This window comes from Stegodyphus dumicola, chromosome 1, assembly GCF_044657685.1.
Source record: "Stegodyphus dumicola isolate Sdum_Otavi_A_Nest chromosome 1, ASM4465768v1".
NCBI lineage: Eukaryota > Metazoa > Arthropoda > Arachnida > Araneae > Eresidae > Stegodyphus > Stegodyphus dumicola.
In genome coordinates this window covers 165,580,126-165,604,185 of record NC_140768.1, presented here as the reverse complement: position 1 = coordinate 165,604,185, position 24,060 = coordinate 165,580,126, and the positions used below count along the sequence as shown (strand labels likewise).

The following is a 24,060-nucleotide window of genomic DNA, read 5'->3' as shown; positions in this document are numbered from 1 at the left end:
TTAAAAATGAATGTGGTAAATACGAGGGCTATCCAGAAAGTAGATTACGTTTTGGAATAAAAAAATAAACAAAGTATAGGAAACAAATTTTATTATATACAGATGAAAGCCACACTCAAATACTACTTTTCTACATAGTCACCATACAAATTAAGGCATTTATCGTAGCGATGTACGAGCTTGGAAATTCCTTCGTCGAAAAATTCGGCCGCCTGCGCCTTCAACCACTTCGTTACCTCTTCTTGCAGCTGTGCGTCGTCATCAAAACGCTGCATAGCCAGCCACTTCTTCATTGCTGGGAATAGGTGGAAGTCGCTCGGTGCCAGGTCGGGACTGTACGGCGGATGAGGAAACAACTCCCACTTAAAAGATTCAAGAACTTTATGAGTGACATTTGCCGTGTGGGGCCGGGCGTTGTCGTGAATCAACAAGATCTTAGAGCTCAACATTCCTCTGCGCTTGTTTTGAATTGCTCTTCTGAGTTTTTGGAGAGTTTGGCAATACCTTTGAGAGTTTATTGTAGTGCCTCTTTCCAGGAAGTCCACCAAAATTACACCTTTTCTGTCCCAAAAAACAGTCGCCATCATCTTCCTTGCCGACATTGTTTGCATGCATTTCTTGGGTTTTTGGGGAGAACTTGTGTGCCCCCACTGCATTGATTGCAATTTCGTTTCACAGTTCACATGTTTCACCCATGTTTCGTCACCAGTAACGATGCGATCGAGTAAAGAGTCACCATCCTTATGGTAAGCGTCCAAAAAGTTCAACGCTGCAGCCATTCGCTGATTTTTGTGGTCCTCTGTCAAGATTTTTGGAATCCATCTTGCACAAAACTTGTGGTAACCAAGCTTTTCGCTGATGATTTCGTGCAACAAACTTCGCGAAATTTGTGGAAAACTCAAAGAAAGTTCCGTTATTGTGAAATTTCGATTTTCACGGACTTTAGCATCGACTTTTTCGAGAAGTTCGGCGGTCACTATGCTGGGTCTCCCACTTTGATCTTCGTCGTGAACATTGGTTCGGCCATTTTGAAATCTTATGACCCACTGACGCACTCCACCTTCAGTGATAATGTTGTCCCCATACACTTCACGAAGCTGCCGATAGATTTCTATCGGTTTACAGTTTTTTGCAGTCAGAAACCTTATTACTGAGCGCACCTCGCAGCTCGCGGGATTTTCAATTAACGCAGACATTTCAAACCGTCACAGTATCTGAACGGAGCACAGCACGAACCTCTCACTAGCACGGCTAGATGCAGACTGAGCTGCGCAACGCTCTGACCCCAAGATGGCCGCGCTAGCCCCGCCCCTAGCGGACACAGACGGAAACGTAATCTACTTCCTGGATGGCCCTCGCATGAATTATATAATATTGAGCTAGATAATATTTTATAAAGTTTGTGCATTATTATTATTTTTTTTTTTTTTTTTAGAATCCTGTTAAAATGTCAGTCCAATTAGAAAAAGTGTTTGTTTTCTAGAGTCCAGATAATTAAATTTCTTTAGAGAATGTCTTTTAAACTTATATGCCAAGTCAACAATGTGACCCGGAGGGCAATTAAGAATTGTTAGCATTGCGTGTCATATGTGATCACATACTGTCCAATAGAACAAACACTGTCACACACTGTCCTCTTAGGCAAATAGTTCTTTGAAGGTACGGGAGGATATATACTTTCAGATATGTAATAATAGCTATGAGTGTGTTGGCAATGAATATTAGGAAAGTCAAAGAGTAAAATCAAGTAGCACCCTAAAAAGGTAACTCAAAGTGATGGACGGGTATGACAGTGTATAATGAAAGAGTCATAATGTCTATTATCATGATGCTGCCAAATTTGGATATATGTATTATATTTATCAGAATCAAGAATAGAATAGGTAGAATCAAGGTTTGTTTGAAAAGATGTGTTTATAAGTAATCACAGCAAGGCCACCTTGCATAGATTCTCCTCCTCTGCTGACATCAAATGATATGTACCGACACATATTGTTCAAAAGACATAAGTTCTTGCACAAGGATTCTTGATTTACTTTACGAAAATAACATGCCTGTTCTCATCTTCATTAATGTGATGTGGCTGGTTTAATTGTTCCCTTTGTTTGGTCTGTTCTTTCTGCACCCATCGATTACATATTCGCATCACTGTGGCTTTTTTTGCCCAATACTAGCATTGAGGAAAGATAATCTCCATTCTCTATAAGCCGCTATTCTTCTTCTATCAAACTTAAATTTGCTTGGATGACTACCATTTTTTCAAACAAGGCACACTAAAACTTCCTATGCAAAGGAGTAATGGGAAAACAGACAATTCCAGTATTTAAAACAATCTGCGGTTCTCTCTACTGTTTTTGGATGGCATTGCTGAATCTAGACTCGTCATAGAAAGGAGGGCCATTGCCCGAAGGGTTGGACATCTGCCTGTTAGTTCGTGAAGATATTTTATTTCCCTTCTACCATCCAAAGCAAAACTAATGGGGAGTATTCCCCTATCCGCCATCTGGTGATGCATTCTCTAGGGATTACAGACTTCCCCAAGTGAGTTCTGTGTCTTTTCAACAGATAGAAAGCATCGAGATCTAACAAATCCAAAATTATACATCAGAGGCAAATGCATACTGAAGATATTATGCCCAAAATACTTATTAATTACCTTAGATGCAAAATTGAGATTCACAAAACATGTCAAAACCTGTTCTGACAGAGCTTTGAAAAGACTAAAGACCCATCCATACGAGTACGCTCGCGACGTAGTTGACGCAATTTCTCTTTCGTCGGCGTAACTTTGCATTACGCAGAGGATGTAAAATTAAGTTCGCTGATGTTCAGCTTTTTTGCCTGCAACATGGATGAATAGCCAATAGCTGATCGAGTTCTTATCAGGTGTCATAATCAGAAAATTTTCTTGCTTACACGTTTCAATATGGCGTCAGAACCACACAGAGATGAGTTTTTGCTTAAAGAGATCGTAACAGTATACAGTAATAAAATAATCAGCATTGCTTACAGCATCCTCAGATTTCTCAAACCATATCTATTAGTATAAATTTCAAATTCTCATTAAAGGGAAAAAACTCTATATTTAAAAAACAATGATCTGACAAGTATATCCATACGCTTCACCTGTTTATAATACTGTAAGTAATAGGAACCTAAATAAATTACAGTTTCTACGAAATAAAATTTTTTGCGTTACAAAATTTTCCTTAATTGTTATAAATGTTCGCTATTTCATGTGTAACAAAAAGCTCTATAAATATCACAATATTAAATACACCAAAAACGAACTTCAACTGTATAACGACTTCTAAAATAAAGCAGTTGACTGTGAAAGAGTATTCAATTAAATACAGTTAAGAAATTTTTTAGAATAGTTGCAGCTTGGGTTATATGGCAATCATTTATTGAATATTAATTAAATTACCTTTGCAGTGACTTCTACTTCTTACATTATTTTTCATAAACGTTGCTTTCACAGATAGCTGAGTGGCTAGTATACTGGATTGCAAAGGGAAAGGTTGCGAGTTTGAACCTCACCCGTAACCACTGTAAATCAAACTTTGGTTTTTTCAGTTTGAAACTTGTTTCTTATATTTAATCATGAATCATTATATTCTTATTTTACTTATTATAATTATTATTGTTTTCATTTCTTAAATCTTCTTATTATAATTATTATTGTTTTCATTACTTATTGTAATTATTATTGTTTTCATCTATTATTATCGTTGTTTTCAATTTAGTTTAAAAATGTACACTGTAAATAGAAACCATTAACCCCTTTTGTAATGATATATCTGCATCTCTCGTATAAATTATCTCTTTATTTTTACCTCATTGCATATTTTATCCTGCACACAATTTTACATAAACTTTTTGAAGTTTGAATCTAAATTCAAAAATAAATAAAAAGAAAAACAAACAAAAAAAAAATCTGAAAGCTTTCAGATTTTATATTACGCTCAAATGGGCTTCCTTCCCCCATTTACTGGCACATACATGTTTCGAGAGCATTTGGGCTATTGTCACATTGTGCTAAAAATATTCAAAAACAGCATATCTTTAGAAATTTTATTGGATGTGTGTGATAATATATAGAAAATAATCAAATTATAGAACGCTTTACTTATTACAAAAATTCCATTACATATACTCCCGTGCCACACATAAACAAGCAAACGAAAGAAGGAGGGAGATTAAAAAATGTGAAGTTGATTTTATTATATGGTGGATGGTGTTTTAAGTAATTTAATTCCCATTATATATTGTATTCCAAACCAATTTTATAAATCTTAATTTTCTTACAATATGGAATCTACAAGTCTGTCAAACTGGTTGATACTCATCCTGAAGTAATTAAAAAATAATTCAGGATATTAATTTCGCAAGCGAGGCAGTAAAGAAAAAAACTCTCATGAACAGGTCACTCTAAATAAATCTTTCGTACCCATTCTCACCATTTTTTGCGTTTTTTGCCTCTGCTTAATTACTGTACTTAATAAAGTTTCAACTATAAAAGAGTCGTCTGATTCTGACATCTTGCCACAAACATATAGAAACACAGCAAAATAACAAGATGTCAGCTTCATTGATGCTATATACAGTGTCACGGGATTTTTGTGCAAAATGATTCTATTGGTTAAACGCACTCTTCACAAGCATATTTCTTTGGATGCTTTTTCGCTGGTAACGTGACTGTGCTTTTATCAGCTATGTTTCGAGCGCAGTCGTGTGGACGGGCCTTAAGAATCATTAAAAGTCTCTACAGAATAAAGTAGGGAGCTTTTCTTGGGACACTTGAAACAACATACACCTCACTGATTAGACCAATCATGGAATATGTTTCTCACATTTGGGCTCATGCTTCAAGAACTTTTGGGAAAATTAGAAATTGTCCAGGCAAAGGATATGCTTGTGAAATGGAGTCTTCAAGGAGGAATGTAAAAGTAATTCAGGAATGTGGCCTCGAAAGCCTTAGGAAAAGAATACAATATAATGTGATAAAATTTACAAACAAGGCAAGAAGCTGTGTACCAGAATACATCGCTAGGAAAACATTTGAAACTTGTAAAGGCAGCACTAGACTGAAAAAGTCATCTCCTATGCAGTTAGACAAAGATATTAGAGCAGTTTTCAGCCTTGATCACAATAAAGTTTCCATTTCCAAGAGCCAACATTTCCTTCCAGGCTTCCTATAAATTCTAAAATAATAGTCAACCTACTATTGCCTTGCAATAAAAAGGAATTTATTAATATTATCAAAAGGGATCAGAACCATTGAACAGTATTTAAAAGAGGACTTTGTGCACACTTATTCAGATAGTTCCTTAGATGAGACAGTCAGTAATGGAGGTTCTGAAGTATTTCTGGCTACCCTAGGCAATACTGCTTATCAATAGAAAATTGGGTCTGGAACCACAATCTCTAATTTCACTGCGAGGTTTTGGCAATAGTTGAGGCTCTTGACATGTGTAGATCCCCTCCCATTTCTGACCAAGCAAAAGGAATTGTCTTCTGTGAATCAAAGGCAGCTGTGCAGGCAATCCTGGATGGAAGCTCCCAGATCACCAACAGGATCCATTTTTACCTAAAGAAGTTTCAAAAGTTAAATAAAGTTTGCATTCTTCAATGGTTTGCCAGTGCACATCAACATCACAGGTAATGAGAATGCAAATGAACTGTCAAAATAAACTCAAAATCTTAATAATAATAGTAATGTAAATTCAAATGCAAATGTCATGGCCAAATACAGATTGAAGGACCTTTCAATTCCAATAAAGCACCAGCTCCATCAATGGAGATAGACTTGAAACTAAGACCATTCATTCCATAGAACTGGCCATTACAGAGGATTGAAAATTGACAAAGAGATTAGGAAAACCTGTGATAACTGCTTGAACACAGAACTGACAACTGCACACATTTTTATTGTCAGGCCATCCTTACTGAATTGCTAAAAATTGGGGTCTTATTTAAGAGACCAAACATCTATGATGATAACGTTTTGCAGATTGCCAGTGGTGTCATCTTCGTTCATGGCACTATTTGAATAGGCTTTATCATAGACATGACAATAACAGCAATAACATGCCATTGCTGCCATATGTGCTGCAATGCCATCATTCTCATGTCCTGTGAAGTTCATTCATAGCACAATTCTGGTATTTAAAACAGTCTATTGTTTTTCCTTTTTATACTGTTTTAGGTGACATTGCTGACATACATGATTTGCATATGTGGTACAGTACTAATAATTCGCATGTCCTGTGGAGTTTTTTGCATGGTTGGAATTTCAAGCTTATTGCTTCCTTCATAGTACTGCATTGCAAATGGCCAACACTTTATGTGTTGAATATCTATGTGCGAGAAGATCAATATGATTTTAGTTTTCATGCATTAATAATTCCATTCATTTTATTTTCATTGCACAAATCACAAAAACGTATCTTTATACTTTTCCCTAATTTCTGCTTTTGCTATTTATTGAAATAAAGCACAGTATTCTGCCCTTTTTTCCACAATTGGACTACTCCATAATCGGGGCTAAAAAGATAAAATTTTTCCCCAGCATGAATAGTGAAAGTAAAGATTGGATTTGCTGTTATTTATTTATTTGACCAGGCATGAAGGGCAGAAGTAATTGCTCCTTCATGTAATAGTTCTGTCTCTAAATTGACTTCAGTATCATTTCTAGCTTCTTTAGGGAATTTCCAGATAACTGTTTTTTGTTTGGAGGAACATATTCAGGCTTCAGGTTTTGAATTCTGAAATTTTTGAAACATTAAAAGCAGCACTAATTCAGAAGTCAAACAACAAAAATCAGCGTTATATTTTTAAAATTATTTTCTATCTTGTTCATTTGCGGTTTTGCAGCTGAGGATGGTGGTTCGATAAAACCATCGAAACTAGTCCTGCAAAAATTTTGAAAATATAACGCAGATTTTTGTTTGACTTCTTAATTAGTATTTATTCGGCGTGTTATTGTGTCTTAATTAAAAGCAGTGTTATTGTCATAAAAATTTTTTCTCTATCCTTGTCCAAATTATGTTTTAAAAAGTACACTGCTGGCCATCGTGACACCGTGGAGAGACGATGCTGAACAGCTGCATTATGCACTGCCACACTGGTACTGTACTGGGTATTATGATATGGAGTGGTATTGGATATCACTTTCGCATTCCTCTAATACGCATTGCTGGTACTTTAAACAGCCAGCACTACATCTCCGAGGTGTTGGAGCCAGTTGTCCTTCCTTACCTTCAGGGCTTGCCCACAGCCATATTTCAACAGGATAATGCGCGACAACACGTGGCACACATTGTCCAAGGGTTCTTCGTCAATAGCCAGATTGAATTGCTTCCCTGGTCGGCTCGCTTTCACCGATAGAAAACGTGTTATCCATGGTTGCTGAATGATTGACCCAGATTACTTCCCAAGCTGCCACAACAGATCAACTTTGGCAATGTGTGGAGGTGGCTTGGTCTGCTGTACGACAAGAACGCATCCAAAGTCTCTTTGAATCAGTGCCGAGGCGTGTGGCAATGGTGATCTCCAACAATGGCAGCTACTCTGGCTGCTGATTCTTTTAATACTTGGTCAACATGTTATCTACTAAATAAATTTTGTTGTGATATCTCTTATCTTTCTTGGTGTTGCAATTTGGGTGGCCAGTGTATGTGTTGTATGAAATTATTAGTTTGTATGAAAATATAACTCGTTGTGTTATTTTGAAAATGGGAAATTCTGGATCCTGGCCTGCACCAGATGCTTCTGCTATAATTATTTTAATTTGGAAGTTTTAATTTTTGGTATTTTAATTAACTGCATATCAGGATCACCATCTTTACTTGCATATTTTAAAATGTTCCTTAATTTTTACTTCTCTTTTTGTTCATAACATTGTTACAGTATCTACATTTTTTCCCAAAATTCATATGATTCACTCCAGTGTATAGTAAGTTTTCTACCAAATACTGATGTCATGCTTACAGATGCATTAAAAGCAGGTCAAATATCAGTTTTGAGTTAATATGTAATCTTTTGTAGTTGACAATTAAATGATATTTTCCTTCGGGCTAAATAGCTAAGCCTAAACTCAAGTCTCAAGTAAAGTAGCGCAGTGACTGTAGAAAATGGCCATGTGATTTCTTAAACAGCAGTTTTCCAACGTGAACATGACTTTTTCTTCTATGCATTTTTGTACATATTGTATATATTCTTCTGTTTTTCATTGCATTTATTATAGATTTTCTCATCAAATTCTTTCTTTTGAATCTCCTTGTACTGATATTTCATTGTTGAACTGTATTTGCATATTTTCACCTGCCAATGTCATGGTATTTTTTCTCAACATTCTGACACGTCTTTTCCACACATTTCCCTCTTCTGACTTGCCATACATTGTTTAAGTTTTGTGGGTTTATAGTACCCCACTTTCTTTTTTTCCCAATTTCTAATTTTCTATTGTCAACACACTTGCAGAAACATCTGTGGGAAGTGCTATATAGGATAATATGGATAATTGCTGTGATATTTGATTATATAGATAGTTTATTATTAGTGTACAGAAACAGGAAAAGAAAATTGGAAGCATTTTTCTGAAAATATAAGTGAGGTATAATGTACAAAAATATCATTTTTTATACAGTACAAAGTTTGAGATTCGGACATCCAAATCCGGAATGATAAAAAATCTGGACCTCAAAAGCCGCCGACTTTTTTTTAAATGCTTTACACATACACATTTGATTTCCCCCCATAAATAAAACATGTGAAGAGTCCCGATTTTTAATTTCCCTTTGGCACTAAATAAAATACATCATTATTGAAGAAATAATCATTTTAGCATAAATTTGGAAACGTGAATGATCCTGAATAGGAACAGGAAGCTTACTCAAGCTATGTTCAAGAAGGTGTGAAGTAGATAACACAAGCAGGAAAGGTATATGAAACCCTTTATTTTCAATACTTTACAGGTATTTCCGAACTTCGGAATACAGAGACCAACCATTTGTGGTCTGAACGTAAGAATATAAAAACTACTAACTAAAACTCTAACTAAAAGTTAACTTTGAATTAGTATACAAATGCCTAGTGCTAAGACTGACCTTTAATTAAAAAAGGTACGTATGTAGTACGCTGAGCTGCTAAAACTACAATAGGTCTGCAAATATCAAGAGGGCTAAACCTCTAGCCTTAAAGGCAACCACCAACCGAGTGAAAACTCATAAAACAACAGTGGCAAGCGGCTTGCTTCCTAAAACTCCTTCTCTCTCTCGCTTGGCAAAAAGCCACAACTTAAGTACTTGGGCGTTAGCAAGACAATTTGCATAAACAAGTTAAAGCATTTAATTCTGGCCGGAAGTAGAAAATGACAAGTGATAGTACAATTTTAAAATAAAATAAACATTAGTAGAACTTAGGATCCTTACAAGCACACTGTCGAATAGCACATATCTAGGAATTTATCTAGCACATATCTAGGAATTTATTTATTCAGGACTCGGATAAGCCTCAAGCATGCGTAGGAAATAGACGTAAGTATAATAAGCAACTAAACATACAATCAGGCTTAATTATCTCAATGTATTATAGAAGCAAGGCAAAATTTAGTGGAAAAACTTGTCTTTCATCGCCTATTTCATGCTACATTACCAATAATGTATAGCAGATGCTATTAAGCTAGACTAAAATTATACTACTATACTGATTGCAAGGAATTTCAGTCAGTATAGCAGATTGTGCTATTCTTTAACTTTCTGATTTGATCCAGCTTAATTATTTTTTGCAGGCTGTTTTTATTACAGCAATTTTATGAAAATTAAAGTTTCAACCTTAGATTTTGTTGAACTGAGTTTCTAATTCTGGAGCTGCAACAGGATCTACAAAGCGGAAGTATATTTCAATGTCCATTGAATGAAAAGTGGAATTGCTGCAAAACATGGATAAATGTACAGCCGTCTCAAAATTATGCAAGGAGTATGGCATTGTATATGAACATAAGAGAACAGAAAAAGAAACTTTTTGAATTTTTGGTGGATTCCAACACCCCACTCGCAATGAATAAAAAAAATTATTTGTTATGCTAAAAGACATGACAAAGTGATAACTGAATGGGCCAGACAGCATTGCAGCGAGGATGTGCCGTCGACATGCCAAATGCTAAAATATTTCACCAAGTACGGACAATTTCAAAAACGGAGTGCACATATTCGACAGTGTGGTTAACCAAATGGCACTGTTGATTTTGCTTTAATTGTGGAACATCTCCATTATAAAGTTATTGTTATTATTTTTTCAAATAAAAAATGCCATCGAAATAAAGACACATCTGAATTAGTGCTTCATTATTGAGAGTGAAAAAGAGAAACACTAAGGCATAATGATGTACATAATTCCAATACTTTTATTAGAATAGCTGTGCTAATATTAATTTTTATTCTTGTTACATTATCACCACATTTAATATCAGCAGTGCTGATATTTTAACCCTCCGAGCGTTACAGGTTTAGCCCTGAAATTTCAAAGTTCCTCAAAATGTCATGAATAAGTGGTATTTTCTTGATTTTAATTAAAAAATGACTCTCTGATTTTGTACCTTGATTCCTTTTCTTCCAATATACATCCAAACTGAAATCAGATACATTAAAAACTAGCAGAAATTTTCATGTATAATGAATGTAGAAGGCAGCCTTCTATGCGGAATTTTCCGGCCATAATGCTGAGAGGGTTAAATACTACAATTAATTACAATATTTCAATTTATTTAATAATAATTTTTGCATCTATAATTATCTCCTTACTAAGCACTTTGTATTTTACTAATATATTATTTTCTGTCTTATTTTATGTTTGAAAGATGCATCAAAAAGGTTTTTTCGTAAATATCATGACATGAATTTTCATATTCGTCGGGGTGAAGGAATAAAACTTAGGAAAATTAATTATGGTGAGTGTTTTTGTGTATATTTTTGCAGTATGTGATGTGTTTTAGACTTTTAAATTGAAAAAAAAAAAAAAAAAAAAAAAGTTCTTAACCTACTACTTTAATACATAGAAAATAAAATTATGTTTTGATTAATGATCCACCATTTATAAATAGATTATTTCTGTGATATACTTTAGTTTAAACTTAACATAGAATTTCTAAACATAGGCATGCCCTCTTTTGATAACTGTTATAAATGGTGTACTTTTTATATGCTTTGTATTTAAAATCAGCTCATATATTTATTTTTTAGTAATCATGTTGAATGATTAATAAAATTTTGAACAGGAGAGGTGGGAGGTTTATATGAGCATCCTCAGAGCAGAGCCAGTCAAATGTATCCAGTTAGATTTAAGCTTTGATTATTTGAGTATATATTCTCAAAAGTACTGACAAAAAGTTGTAATTTTGCTGATTTTGAAACTTTATAGTAATTACACTATAGCCAAAAAACAAAGGGGTTAGTCTGTCTGTAAAAGTGGTAGCAATCATATTGTTTTCAACATGCATTCTCATTATAGTGTAGTATCACAAATAGCATAAGAAGAATTGCTTTACTAAGCAACAGTATGATATTAAGACCATTAATGTAAAGGTTAGGCTTATGTTGTATGTGCTCAGTTTTCAGTTTTATGCTGTTTATTTCAAAACTTGGCATAAGGACTGTGAAGCTTAAAATTTTGAATATGTATATCGTGATACCAAGGGTAGATATAATTTGATTCAAGTTAACTGGGCAATATTGACAGGCTGTTCAGAACTGGCCTGGATTTCAGATGATATCCAGGTGCAGTACAAGAGCCTCATAGAATATCAGAAAGGAGTTGAAATATCACATGTGATCATGATGATTAAGAATTGAAATTGCATGTAGGCCAAATACATGATCTAAAAACGGAAAAAAGGGAAAAATGTTTTATCAAAATTAAATTTTTTTAAAACTAAATTTTAAATTTTCTAAATATTTATAAATCATAATAATAGAGACACAGGAGAACATTTAAATTTATGTTTATTTTTTGTCTGAAATCTAAAGATTGGTATCTGCAAAAAGTTTCTGTTGGTTACATTTTGTAATTCAAATATAGTAATGGCTAAGTAGTCAATTTTCAGACTGACATTTATTTCAAATAGTTCTAACAGAATTAACCACTAAATGATTTACTTAAGAGAAACAAATTATGAAAACTTTTCAAGTGGAACAAAATTTGAGAATAATGACAACCCGTTATCTTTCTTGATGCATATAAAAAAATAACATACATTTATATGTAAATAAACTTCTTTATTTTGTACTACAACTTTACAACACTTCATAGCTTTGAGATTTAAATAATGTAGCCTTGGAGAAAAGTTAACAGAAGCTATCTTCATCACAAATTCCAAATGCTCTTCGATCCATCTGCTTCTTATTTTTAGACTTATTAATTTTCAACTTGGGGGGAGAGGCAGCTGTTCATATAAAAATGTATTCTCAAATTATTCACATAAAAACAGTTCGTAACTGAAGGTATTTCTTTTTTGACGAATGGGAAAAAAGGTTTAACAAATACGTATCTTCAATTCTGTGAGTAAGGTTTATGTCACAGTATAAACTAATTAACTCTATTTGTAGATTTTCTGGGGTGTTACTCATGTTCTTTTTAATAACAATGGAAATAAAGAAAAATTTGACTAAAAATTATTAGAATCTTAAACATTTCAATTTTTTTGTCCTAATAATTAATATCATAATGATGCTAATTATCTTATTGAAAATGTATCATGGGCTATGTAAAATTACTTCAGGGGCCACCAGTTTGAGCTCCGTGTTAGTGCCCATTGACCATAGGCTAGCGAATTTACCACAGGATTGCCAGTTTGAGCCCATTGAGCATATTTGTGTCTGTTAGAAGTATGCTGGAGTATATTACAACGTCCAGTGAGGAAACCGTGACTGCCCATGTGTTTTACATGACCAGCATTTACATAAGCTGTTCAAACTGGCGCAGATTTCAGATGATATCGAAGTTCAGTACTAGAGCCCGACAGAATGTCAGTAAGGAATTGAAATATTGTATGTTGTAGACCAGTAGATTAAAAATTCAAATTGCATGTGATTATTACATGTGGTAGACCAGTGGTCTAAAAACTCAAATTATATTCCTGATTCGGCATTATTAAGTGCTTTACCCTGTAGTGGATTCTACACCTATGCAAGATTACAAGCTGATGAATGTTATCAGTATTGATGAAACAGATTGTATTTTTCATTTTTCATTCTACAGAAAGTAACATTCAAGGGTATAGATTACACGTAGGGGTACTACTAGCAGCAGCAGTGCATTATAGAGGTAAAAAAACTTTCACGATTGAGAATCAATCATTTTACATAGACGAGGTGGAGTTTCTTTAAAATGAAATTGTTTTATATTAACGTGGAAAGTTTATAAAAATATTTGGATGAAAAATTAAATCTTCAGTGGATGGTTAAAAGGCATTCATAAATCTGTTAGTTTGAAAAAAAGGGAAATAATTTTGTTTCACTTAAATAACCTTAAATCCTAATAACCTAAAATGACCTTATAAACTTAAATTTTATTCCAACTTTTCTATTTAAAGAAATGCAAAGTCTTTGCTTCTAAAAACTAGGTCTTATTAAAACCTCTGAAGCAAAGGTCATTTGAAGTTTGAAAGTGGGATACAAACAAGACTAATTTGAAAATTTATGGATACTCTTAATTCTGTTTTCCCTTCAATGTTTTGGAAAAAGTAAGGTTGGCAGAGTATGCTTAGAGAAACATTATAGAAAAGATAATAAAAAATGGCTTTTTACATACCTGCCAACTTTTAGGAATTTTTCGTAATTTTTACGAAAAAGCGTTTGTCTTTACGATTTTACGATCGTAATCCATTTTTTACGATTTTTTTCCTTTTTCAAGTGTTTTTAGTGATTTTTGTCGAAATTTTAGAATTTTTCGCCAATTGCATCGCGTTTTACTGCCAACTACCGACTACTTCGAATCCAGTAACCTGCGGTTTCTCCCAACTCGCCGCTTAACCAGCTAATCCAATGCGTTGAACTTGTTTCTCCCACTCTTTACTTTGTGGGCGCCAGATTATTTTTTTCGCGTTCACTTCAGCAGCAAGGGAATTACTCAGCGAGCGAGGATTGTCGCATTTTTTTTTTTTTTTTTTTTTTTTTGCACGTGCTACGAATTTTCTTAATACGTCGTTGTTACGAAATGAGTTAAAAAAAAAACGTATTCTCAACGTTTTCGGCCTGCCTACAAAGCCGAATTTCCAACAATTAAAGAATCCTTCAAAGGAAATAACTATGCATTTTGCAACGTGTGAGTGTGTGACTTCATAATAACTTACGGTGGTTATAATTGGAAATCAAACCAGGGAACTTGCAAATTCTTTGAAAGATCATGAGAAAAAAGAATTTTTTCAATGTGTTAGAAAGTACTTTTCCTCAGCCTGTGATTACATTATAAGGAAGTTTCCTTTGCAAAATGAAGTTCTTTTAAATGCTGAAGGGGCAAATTTGAAACAAATTGAAAATTCATCTTTTGAAAAGATTCATTTTTTTATTGATAAATTTCCATTTTTGTTAACAATTAAAGAAAATGAGTGCCATAATGATGCTTTAGATGAACTACAGAACCAATTTTCTGCTGCACAGTTTGAAGACTTTGCCAGTTCTGAAGAAGATAGACTTGATGTCCTCGTTGGTACCTTAAAAAGAATAAAAAGAGCTGATGGAATACCAAAATATGATAGACTAGCAAGAGTTTTATGAGCTATTCTCATAATTCCACACAGTACTGCTGAGTGCGAGAGTCTTCAGTGTTGTGAAGAAAAAAAAAACTATGTTTCGTTCTTCAATTTCACCAAAAACTCTAGAAAACATTTTTATTGCTAAATGTTATGAGGAAATTAATTTTTATGACAGGAAATTTTCCAAAGAATTTTTGGCTAAAGCCAAAAAATGCACTCTAAATTCATTGCAATAATTTTTTTGTGTAACATTAAGTTCTTGTTTTATGTTTCCTAATAAGTTTTTTAGTTACTACTTAATTGAGATTTACTAATGTAAGTACAATTTTCTTTTTTCTATTTGTATAAGTTGTTATTTTTTTTTAATATCAAAGCATGATATTAATTCTTCGTGTTCTGAATTTTGGAGAAATCTTCTGAATTTGGGGGAGAAATCTTCTGAATTTTTATCTTTAGAGGTTGGCAGGTATGCTTTTTAAGAGCAGGATTTAAGCAGAGGAGTAAAAAAGAAGAAGAAGAATAACAGAATTTTTATGTGAATCATGGAACATGTAAATATTTATGTGATCAATAAAATGAATCAATAAAGTTCAGAAGGGTATATTGCTATCATGAATGGACTTGATGATCATACATAAGATCTTATTGTCATGAATGGTTTACTGTGCTACCTCTGGAATGCGGTTAGGAGAAAGTTGTAGTGATTATGAAAAACATGAGAGAAGTTTCTGATGATGATGAACACAAAATTGACTGATTGGCTTAAAGTTATCACTAAAGGCAGCTTTGGGATGTTAAGAATTATTCTGTTTTCTCTAAAGAAGATATTATCAGGAGAAAGTGTGTATTCTAAGTTCATTGCTATCTTGATTTGGGGGGGGATACTAGAAAAATGGCTAATTAAAAAAGCAAGATGTCAGAACTCTTTGTGGTAAGCATACATATAATACAGCTAATTAATCTATGTATTCTTGCATTTAACTTATATAGGAAGACTTTTTTTACCTATTCTTGCAAGATTCAAATCGATTGTGATATTTTAAATATAAATCGTATAACAAATTGTCTATAAAACAGAGAATAAATTATAAAATGGTAAAAGCGAATGTTTATAACTCTGACACCCCTTCCATCAATCACTGTTTTTATTTATCATAATGTATGTTGATTGCAATCTGTAATAATATTGTAGAAAAATTTCCAGCTGTGTTTATAGTAGAAACAGCATAATTTTAATGTTTAACATGATGTGATACAGCTATTAGTGTTTTTTTTTTATTTTTTTCTTCCAGTTGCATCCATGATTGAAAATGCCTCGGATCAAGTATTGCGGTTTCTGCATTACGTATTATTTAATATTTATGGACTGAGCAAAAATGTAAAAAATTTTAAGAGTTTTTTTTATTTCCTTTTTCATATGTATCTTTAATTTTTTATTGATGTGAATGTTTTTGTTATGTACCCTACCTGACATTGAAACTACAACACCAAGAAGGAGTGACCCAAAAATTATGCAAATTTCAGGGTAGTTGCATGTCACTGAGTTATGTGAATGATGCGAAATATGCTGCTCTCCAACGCATATTGAAGAAGATATAAGGGAAGGAACTTGCAGAATGTTCAATTTTCATGCCATTATTTCTGCTAAGAAAATCATCGTAGAAAATTTATTCTTGTCTCAGAAAACATGTGTAATAGCAGAGAATGCCAGGCCAACGGAGGCAGTTCCAGCAGACAGATGATTTTACCAGGGGCATGGTGATCAGACTGAAAAGGGCAGGTTGGTCCATACGGCGAAGCTCTGACACATACCTTGATGCATCCACAATGCACCAGCTGTGCCGATGTTGTTTGGAACAAGGAAATTTGTCATATTGAGGTGTGCTGTTGCAACCACAGTGATGTCAGCACGTGTGGGTCAATACATCCCCCAACAAACAAACGGTAGCGCACCCCCAGGCCACTTCTACGTCCATTCTACAGCATATTCAAGACATCCTGGATGTTCCCATGTCGATCAGAACTATTTGCTCTCAATTGGTGGCAAGTGGCGTGCGCTTGTGCTATCCGTTAAGAAGACTGTCATTGACCACTCATCATTGACGCCATTATCTGCAATGGTGCCAGGCTTAAACGGCAGAATGACACAGGGCCATGTTTGCAGATGAGTCATGCTTCTGTTTCTCCAGTGATAGTCGCTGTGTGCGAGGGTGGCATTGTTTTGGAGACAGGTCCAATCCATCAGCAATTGTGGAACGCCCCACCATGCGACAATGCAGCATCTAGAGAACCAGAGGAGTTATTAATTTTGTTTTGGTGTTATGGTTTAGGGCTTAGTTGTGTAAGATTCCAAGTCACCTCTAGTTTGTATTCAGGGCACAGTGCCCTTTATCTGTAGGATAACTGATTACATCAGCCAATGTGCTATGGACGGTGTACTGATGCTTCCCTGGCCACCATTCTCTCCCGATCTCTCACAAGTTCAACACATTTGGGATGTGACAGAATGCCATTTGCAGACCCAGCCATTGCCATGTTCGAAGGTGTTCAAGGTGGTCCTACAACCTACTGAGCCAATGCTGTTGTTACTCTGTATTATGCATATTATTTCGAAATAGCGATCACTTATTGTTCATTGCTGTCTCTCCCTGTTTGCAAAATATCATCACTTTCTGGCCACTCCTTCTTGCTGTTGTATTTTCATTGTCGGGTAGTGTATATATATGTAGACACATAAAACTTCTTAAAGCGTCTTTCTTTATCCTTGTCTGTTTCAGCTTTCAGATACAAAAAAAAAATTTCTTTTAAAAGTTTGCATTTTCAATGTCGGGTAGTGTATATGGGTATAAGTTAAAAATTTTTGGGTTTGAAGTTTTTTCATGAACAATATTTTGCACAAATAAATCTTAATACAATAATTAGTAGTAATATATTAAAGATATTTGCAAATTAAAATATTTTTGTTTAATTTAGTATGCCACAATGTTTTTCCAGCATAGCAAAAACTGTCTGTTCCATCATGTTTAATACATTTAATCCGATGTTTAATATGTAAAGACTTGGGGGGGGGCTGTTTATGTCCATTGGCAGAAATTTTGAAAAAAATGAATTTTTAGTTTGTGTAACTTCAGTTATGAAGAAAACATTGTTATAAAATCTTGAGAACACAGATCTTCTCTGTCATAATTTGCTCATCCTCAGCCTTCTGTCCATTCTTTTTCCATCATTTTATTGTTAGCCTAAATGGCATTAGCCCGGAAGGCTATTAATTTTGTTTTGGCATTTTGTGTCAAAAACTTTAAACGTCTGAATCACTTTTCAGATTGTTGCCACCGAATATTATCACCCTGTATAATATTTAAAGAAATTAAATAATGAAGAATCTGCATAAATGTATATGTGTTTCTTGCATTGTGATAAAACAACAATACCTAGAGCCATCAAATTTTGAATAACATACGTCTCCATCTGAATATGGGCATCTGGAAGCCCAAATTCAGAATTTGTTTTATTAACTATTTCATGTTTTGTCAAGCATTTATGAGTTTTTGATTAAGAAACTCAATGATAGGAACACTGTATGAGGAAAACAAACATTTTTATCTCCAGTCCGCAACTGTGTATAGGAAATTCTAAAGACATGCTTTTCTCTCTCTCTCTTGTGATATTGCTGTTAAATTAAATTTTATGGTGTAAGGTGAAGAACATGATATTTAATAAACAAAGGTAATACACAAAACGCTAAAATGACACCTCTTTAGGCGTAATATAAAATCTGGAAGCATTCAGATTTTTTTTAAGGTTATGAATTAGTTTTGTTTTTTTCGTGTCCTGCAGCCAGGTTTTATGATTTTTTGGAGTGCATGTCAAATTTTGCTTTTATTGTATCACAAAGATTATAGGCATATATGTTAGATAACTGAATCTGATGTTAACCTCAGAAATATAGCTAAACTTGACATTTGACACTTGATTTTTCATTTTGTACAAGTCATGTAATTTTGTGATGTTTAACTCCTACACTTGGTATATTATCTTACTCTTTATTAAGGAAGAATGAGACTGTTTCCTTGAATGAGATTATAAAGCCAATTATTTTAGAAATATGATGCGTGTGGTTTGTATGTTTTCCTCTGCAATCTGTGATGATACTCCATCAGTGTTCAAATATTCTTTTATTTTTATAACTAAAATTTGTAATGCCATGGAATAAAGCCAAGGCATTTGTATAAATGTTCATATAATTCCATTGTTCATCTGGGCCCACCAGCAGCCGAGTGGTAAAATCGTTGAACACTGGTAGTGTGGTCCGAGGTTCAAATGCGACGGACAACTGTCTGCTTGGCCACTTTCCTGGCTTTTGCCATGTGTAACATGTATACGAGCCAGTTTTCCTTAGAATGTCCTCTAAGAAGGCATCTCTTTCTTTGAGCAGATAGCCCTCGAATGCTTTGCCAGAATCAAATAAGCCAAAACCAAACCATAGTCCATCATGGAAACGGCATACTCAATAAGAGTAATATGTGTTATATGAAGATCACTCATTTCCTAAATGAGAACGTTGGTGCATCACAGACAAAAACGTTACAAGACTGGGAGGATAAAGATTTTAGGTGTTATTATTCCCAAGTTTCACAAATCAAAGAAAAACATTAAAAAGGTTGTACTTTAGTCAGGTTCTAAGTCACATGTGGTTGCTCTTAAAACCCTCATAACATTGTAGATTCTTTGTTTTCTTCCTCCTCTTGGGCCTGTACTAGAATCTTCACTTCCTGCGTTCACGGGGACTATCGAGGAACTTTGGATGAAACCACCAAGAGATAATAATGATCACGAATAAGCTTGATAAATTGAAGTTGGACATAAATGTGTCTTCCCTCTTGGCTCATGGACAAAAAAAAAAAAAAAAAAAAAAAAAAAAAAAACCATTTATCCCAATGCAAAATCTTTCCTCGGTTACAGTTACAAACATGAATACTTTTTGTCCTAAAGAGATTCATAATGTAAGAGCTATTTCTATTGCTCCCTAGCTGAAATTTTTACTTTGGTTTTCACAAAGAGTTAACATAAATGATTGCCGCCATCCCTCGTCTTATATGCGGTAAAAGCTCTTATGACAGTCATTTTTTTCTGTTAACCATCTCTGAAAGCAACCAGTATTTTTAAGAATGTTATTAATTAAGCATTGAACATCACCATTATGCATTTTGTGGTTGGTCCAAATAGCTTAACACATGCAACTAATGCATTCATGCAGAATGACGGGTATCCTATAACAATTAGCTGTCCCATTGCCAAAAATGTTGCCCAAAGTGCACGACAATTGGTGTCCTAATCACACCCATTAGAAAGGGGAATCTCCATCTTAATTTTGTTGGAGAGTTCTCCTCGGAGAAATGATCGACCCCATTTTTTCTACCTCCAAATCTCTCAAGAGGAATTTTAATTTGAGAGCATTTTAAGTGTCCCCTTGCTGCACAGACACTATATACTTACAAACATCCAAACCTTCTCTGGGATTTGAACTTGAGCCCAGCATTACAGAAGCCAGCATTAAATGAGTGATCTTCATATAACACATATTACTCTTATTGAGTATGCCGTTTCCATGATGCTGGCTCCATTGTTGACCATTATATCGACCAAGGCAGCTTGATAAGCATATCTAAGCCATTTCTATGATAGCTTTGCATATGATCAAAATCATCTGAAAACTTTGTATGGCTATTATTAGAGGTTTTACTACATTTTATAATAAAGGGAATAAAAAGTATGCAAGTTGAGTAAGAGTTTGGGAATATTTGTTACAAATGCAGAATAAAAGTTCAGAACATTTTGTGTTATAGATATTGATTGATTAAACCAAAATACTGCATTTAATATTTTGTATGTAAACTGCATTTTAAAATATTAATATTAGTATTTGAATTTCTGTGAATGTAGCAGTTTCTAAAACTGTTAGTAGTTTAAATTTAATAAGAATATAAGGAATATATTTTTAAACTAACTTAAAACTGCATTTTGTTTCCTTTTTATGCAATAAATTTAATATATGGAATTAATTTTAAACAGGAACGATCATTATCTCAGACAAAGCAGAATATTTTGCATTTTAGTGGTTTCCCATTTGATGCAAAATCTGAAGCATTCCATAGAAAGCGTGTTTGCTTGTCTAGGTGAGTGAAAATAAATCTGTTGGAGAAAATTAAAATCATTATTTTCAGCTATTTTTTTGGTAAAATTTTCTCATGAAAGTTGACCATTATTATTATTATTACATGTTCTAGTGGTAATTGAAAGATATAGAAATTTGTAATTTAATTTTTCATTTCTTGAAACTTTTGAAAATTATCTGAATTGCAGAAATATTTTTTTTTTTCATTCTTGAGATACTTATAATTATGCTTTTGAAAATAATTGTCTGTTATTTTTTTTTCCCTTTGGGTAGTGGTTAGCCAACTCATTAATCGAAAGAACTAAACGTAGCAGTTCTGCGATTGAATTTCTTTTCAAGAGCCATGTTGGTTTAAACTAGGTACTAACATTAAATAAAATAAAACCAGATGTCATAATAGCAATAATCTTATTTATTGACTAAAAATATGATAAAATATTCATTTAATGTGAACAGTGACCTTTGAAAGTTTGGATAAGTCAGGTTTATATGTCATTATTCTTCATTTCTAGCAGGAATTCAGGTTTTCTAAGATTCATGCTTGCAAAAGGTTGCTCGCTTATTTATTTAGAATCAAACAGGGAATGAGCAACAGATGCTTGTTTATTTAACTGATCATGTGAGTCAGGAATACACTTCCCGGGTGTTGAAAAATACTGTATATTTTGCTGTGAACTTAGATCACATCTATTTTTCTTCAAGTGTTCTATATCAACATTAAGATGTTCAGATTTGGAGCTCAATAGCTGTGTGTTTTTGAACTCCGTAATTTCATTTCAAAGGAGCCAATGTCAATATTAAAAGCAGAAAAATTCATTTTTATTTCAGAGTTGCCAACTCTCCCGATTTTCGACTGCTCTCCCGCCAACCCGATTTGCACTATATTTCTCCTGACTTTTTCTTATTCTTAAAATTTCTCACAATTTTTATCGAAACTTTGCTTAATACTTTGTTATATAAACAAAACAAAACAAAAACTTGATTTTGGAATTCTAAAAGGAATTGAATTCTCTCTAGATTATATCTAAAACAAAACCTTGCGAATCAGATGAAAATTTCTGCTTTCTGAGTGAGAACATATCCAGAAACGTCGTTCTCCAGTTCTTCAATGGGCATCGAGCTCCATTGCATATCATCTGGCATATATTAGCCAATGAGCACAAAGCAAGCTCAAGGCTGTTATTTGGATGTTCTTTAGTTATTTCCTTCATATTGTCCTGAGTTGTGTGAGTACACGTGCTTTCGAGAAATAGTTTTAGAAATTATCATCTTTTGTTATGTCTGTGAGAAAGGTGAAATATACTCGTGTACATTTCCAAAATCGTACACAGTTGACTTTCATTCCATTATTTCCTCAAGGAAATGTTATAAATTTGCGATGTGTACCGTCTGTCATTGCGATTTTTCGACTTCACATGGTGGAAAGGTGGATGTTCTCAAATATGTGTGTACAAAAAAACACAAGGACAACCAGGGTTCGTACGGTCCTTAAGAGTCTTTAAAAGTCCTTAAGTTTTTTGGAATCGATTTTTGATCCTTAAAAGTCCTTAATTTCGGCCAAAATCGTCAGAAGGTCCTTAATTTTTAATCATCTGAAATTTCTGACTGTTTTTTGACTGCCATTTTGAGTGTGAATTAGCATTTTGGAGGAATATTTTTGGCAATTCTCTGACAAATATCGTTATCTTTTGAATGGGTGAATGCGTTCATGGGTTATAATTTGTTCCTATTTCTAATATAAAGGGTGGGATAGAATTTCTGAGCAAGTGTGAAACAAGAAGCATTCGAAATTATTTCATTTTTTCAAGTGAAGAGCTTTTAAACAACTTTTTGCTTTTGGGGATGTGAATTCTTTTATTAAATTCCTCTAAATTTGGCGACTTATCAACATTGGCGATTTTAAGATCAGTTTTTCGACGATTTTTTAAAACATTGTAACATAAGTTTCATTAAAATAATGGTAATATATTGTAATTACATTTAAGAAATAACATTAAAATAAAGCACTTTTATTTTTTACTGTCGTATTATCGCCACTTTTTATACAATATTTTGAATCTGAAAAATAAGCAAGGTATAATGCTATAAAGCACAATTTACGAAATGGTTCTTAGCAAAAGCAAAATAGCTATGTAATTAATTAAAAATTTCTTTTTAATTTTTTCCTGGTAGGAGTTTCCATATGTAATTGTCTCAAAATGTGTGTCAGTTTTCTCTATAAAATTAATTTTATGCATTTTTAATCCGATTTTTTTAAAAAATATTTCTGGCTTTTTGCTGTTACTGAATTCGCAGGGGTATTTGCTTATAGGTCCTTAATGTTTTCATGAATGGTCCTTAAATGTCCTGAATTTCCATGTGCCGAAATGTGTAGGAACCCTGACGAGTTGTTTTGAAAAAAACAAAAAATTAAATTTTTCTTTGGAAACAAAGGACCAAAAAGTTATTAATGCGGAATGTCTGTTCTCTGCCTTTTTTACTGGAGCATAACCTGCCACTGAATGCATCGGATCACGCTGCAGCTTTATTTAGAAAAATGTTTCCCGATAGTGAAATCGCTAAGGATCAAAACAGGTGCAATTGTTAAAGAAAAGGGTTTGAAAAATAACTGAAAAATAAATCTTCAGTTATTGATTGCATTAAAACAGCTCCGTTCTGCCTCTCTATGGATGGAAGCAATAATACCGATTCAAAACTCTATCCATTTGTTGTTTCTTTTTTTAGTCCAGAGTCTTCAGAAATTGAGTGCGGTTTACTTTCTGTCCCCACTTTAGAAGGACATTCGACAGGCTTTAATATAGCACAGCTAATTATTAAAACTTTAAAAGAAAATGCAGTCCCTCTGGATAATTTGCTTAGCACTTGGTGCCGATAATGCTTCAGTAATAATAGGCTTGAAGACTATTGTTGCAGGCATCTTAAGAAAGGCAAATTCAGATTTGCAGATTATGATGTGCACCTGTCACCTCTTAAATTTTACAGCTGAAAAGGGGGCAGCTTTACCAATAAATGTGGATGAACACATTGTTGATATTTATTATTATATTGAAAGGAGTTCTAAAAGGAAGGAAAAATTGAAACAGTTCCAACAGCTGCATAATACTGAAATGAGAAAAATTTTGAAACGTATGTA

The 24,060-nt window shown here is 33.7% G+C and overlaps 1 protein-coding gene across 3 annotated transcripts in view; it reads left to right on the top strand.

Annotated features, from left to right (window-relative positions):
- The window catches only part of LOC118201090 (uncharacterized), a 221,599-nt gene that overhangs the window by 17,226 nt on the left and 180,313 nt on the right, over positions 1-24,060 (top strand). For all 3 annotated transcript variants that reach the window (XR_015042854.1, XM_085822950.1, XM_085822947.1), the window contains exons 3-5: positions 10,862-10,951; positions 16,045-16,130; positions 20,825-20,928. Coding sequence is in view for 2 of the 3 variants with exons in the window: in XM_085822950.1 (XP_085679076.1) it covers positions 10,862-10,951; positions 16,045-16,130; positions 20,825-20,928 (280 nt within the window). In the remaining variant the exon portion in view is untranslated. The remainder of the gene's footprint in view (positions 1-10,861; positions 10,952-16,044; positions 16,131-20,824; positions 20,929-24,060) is intronic.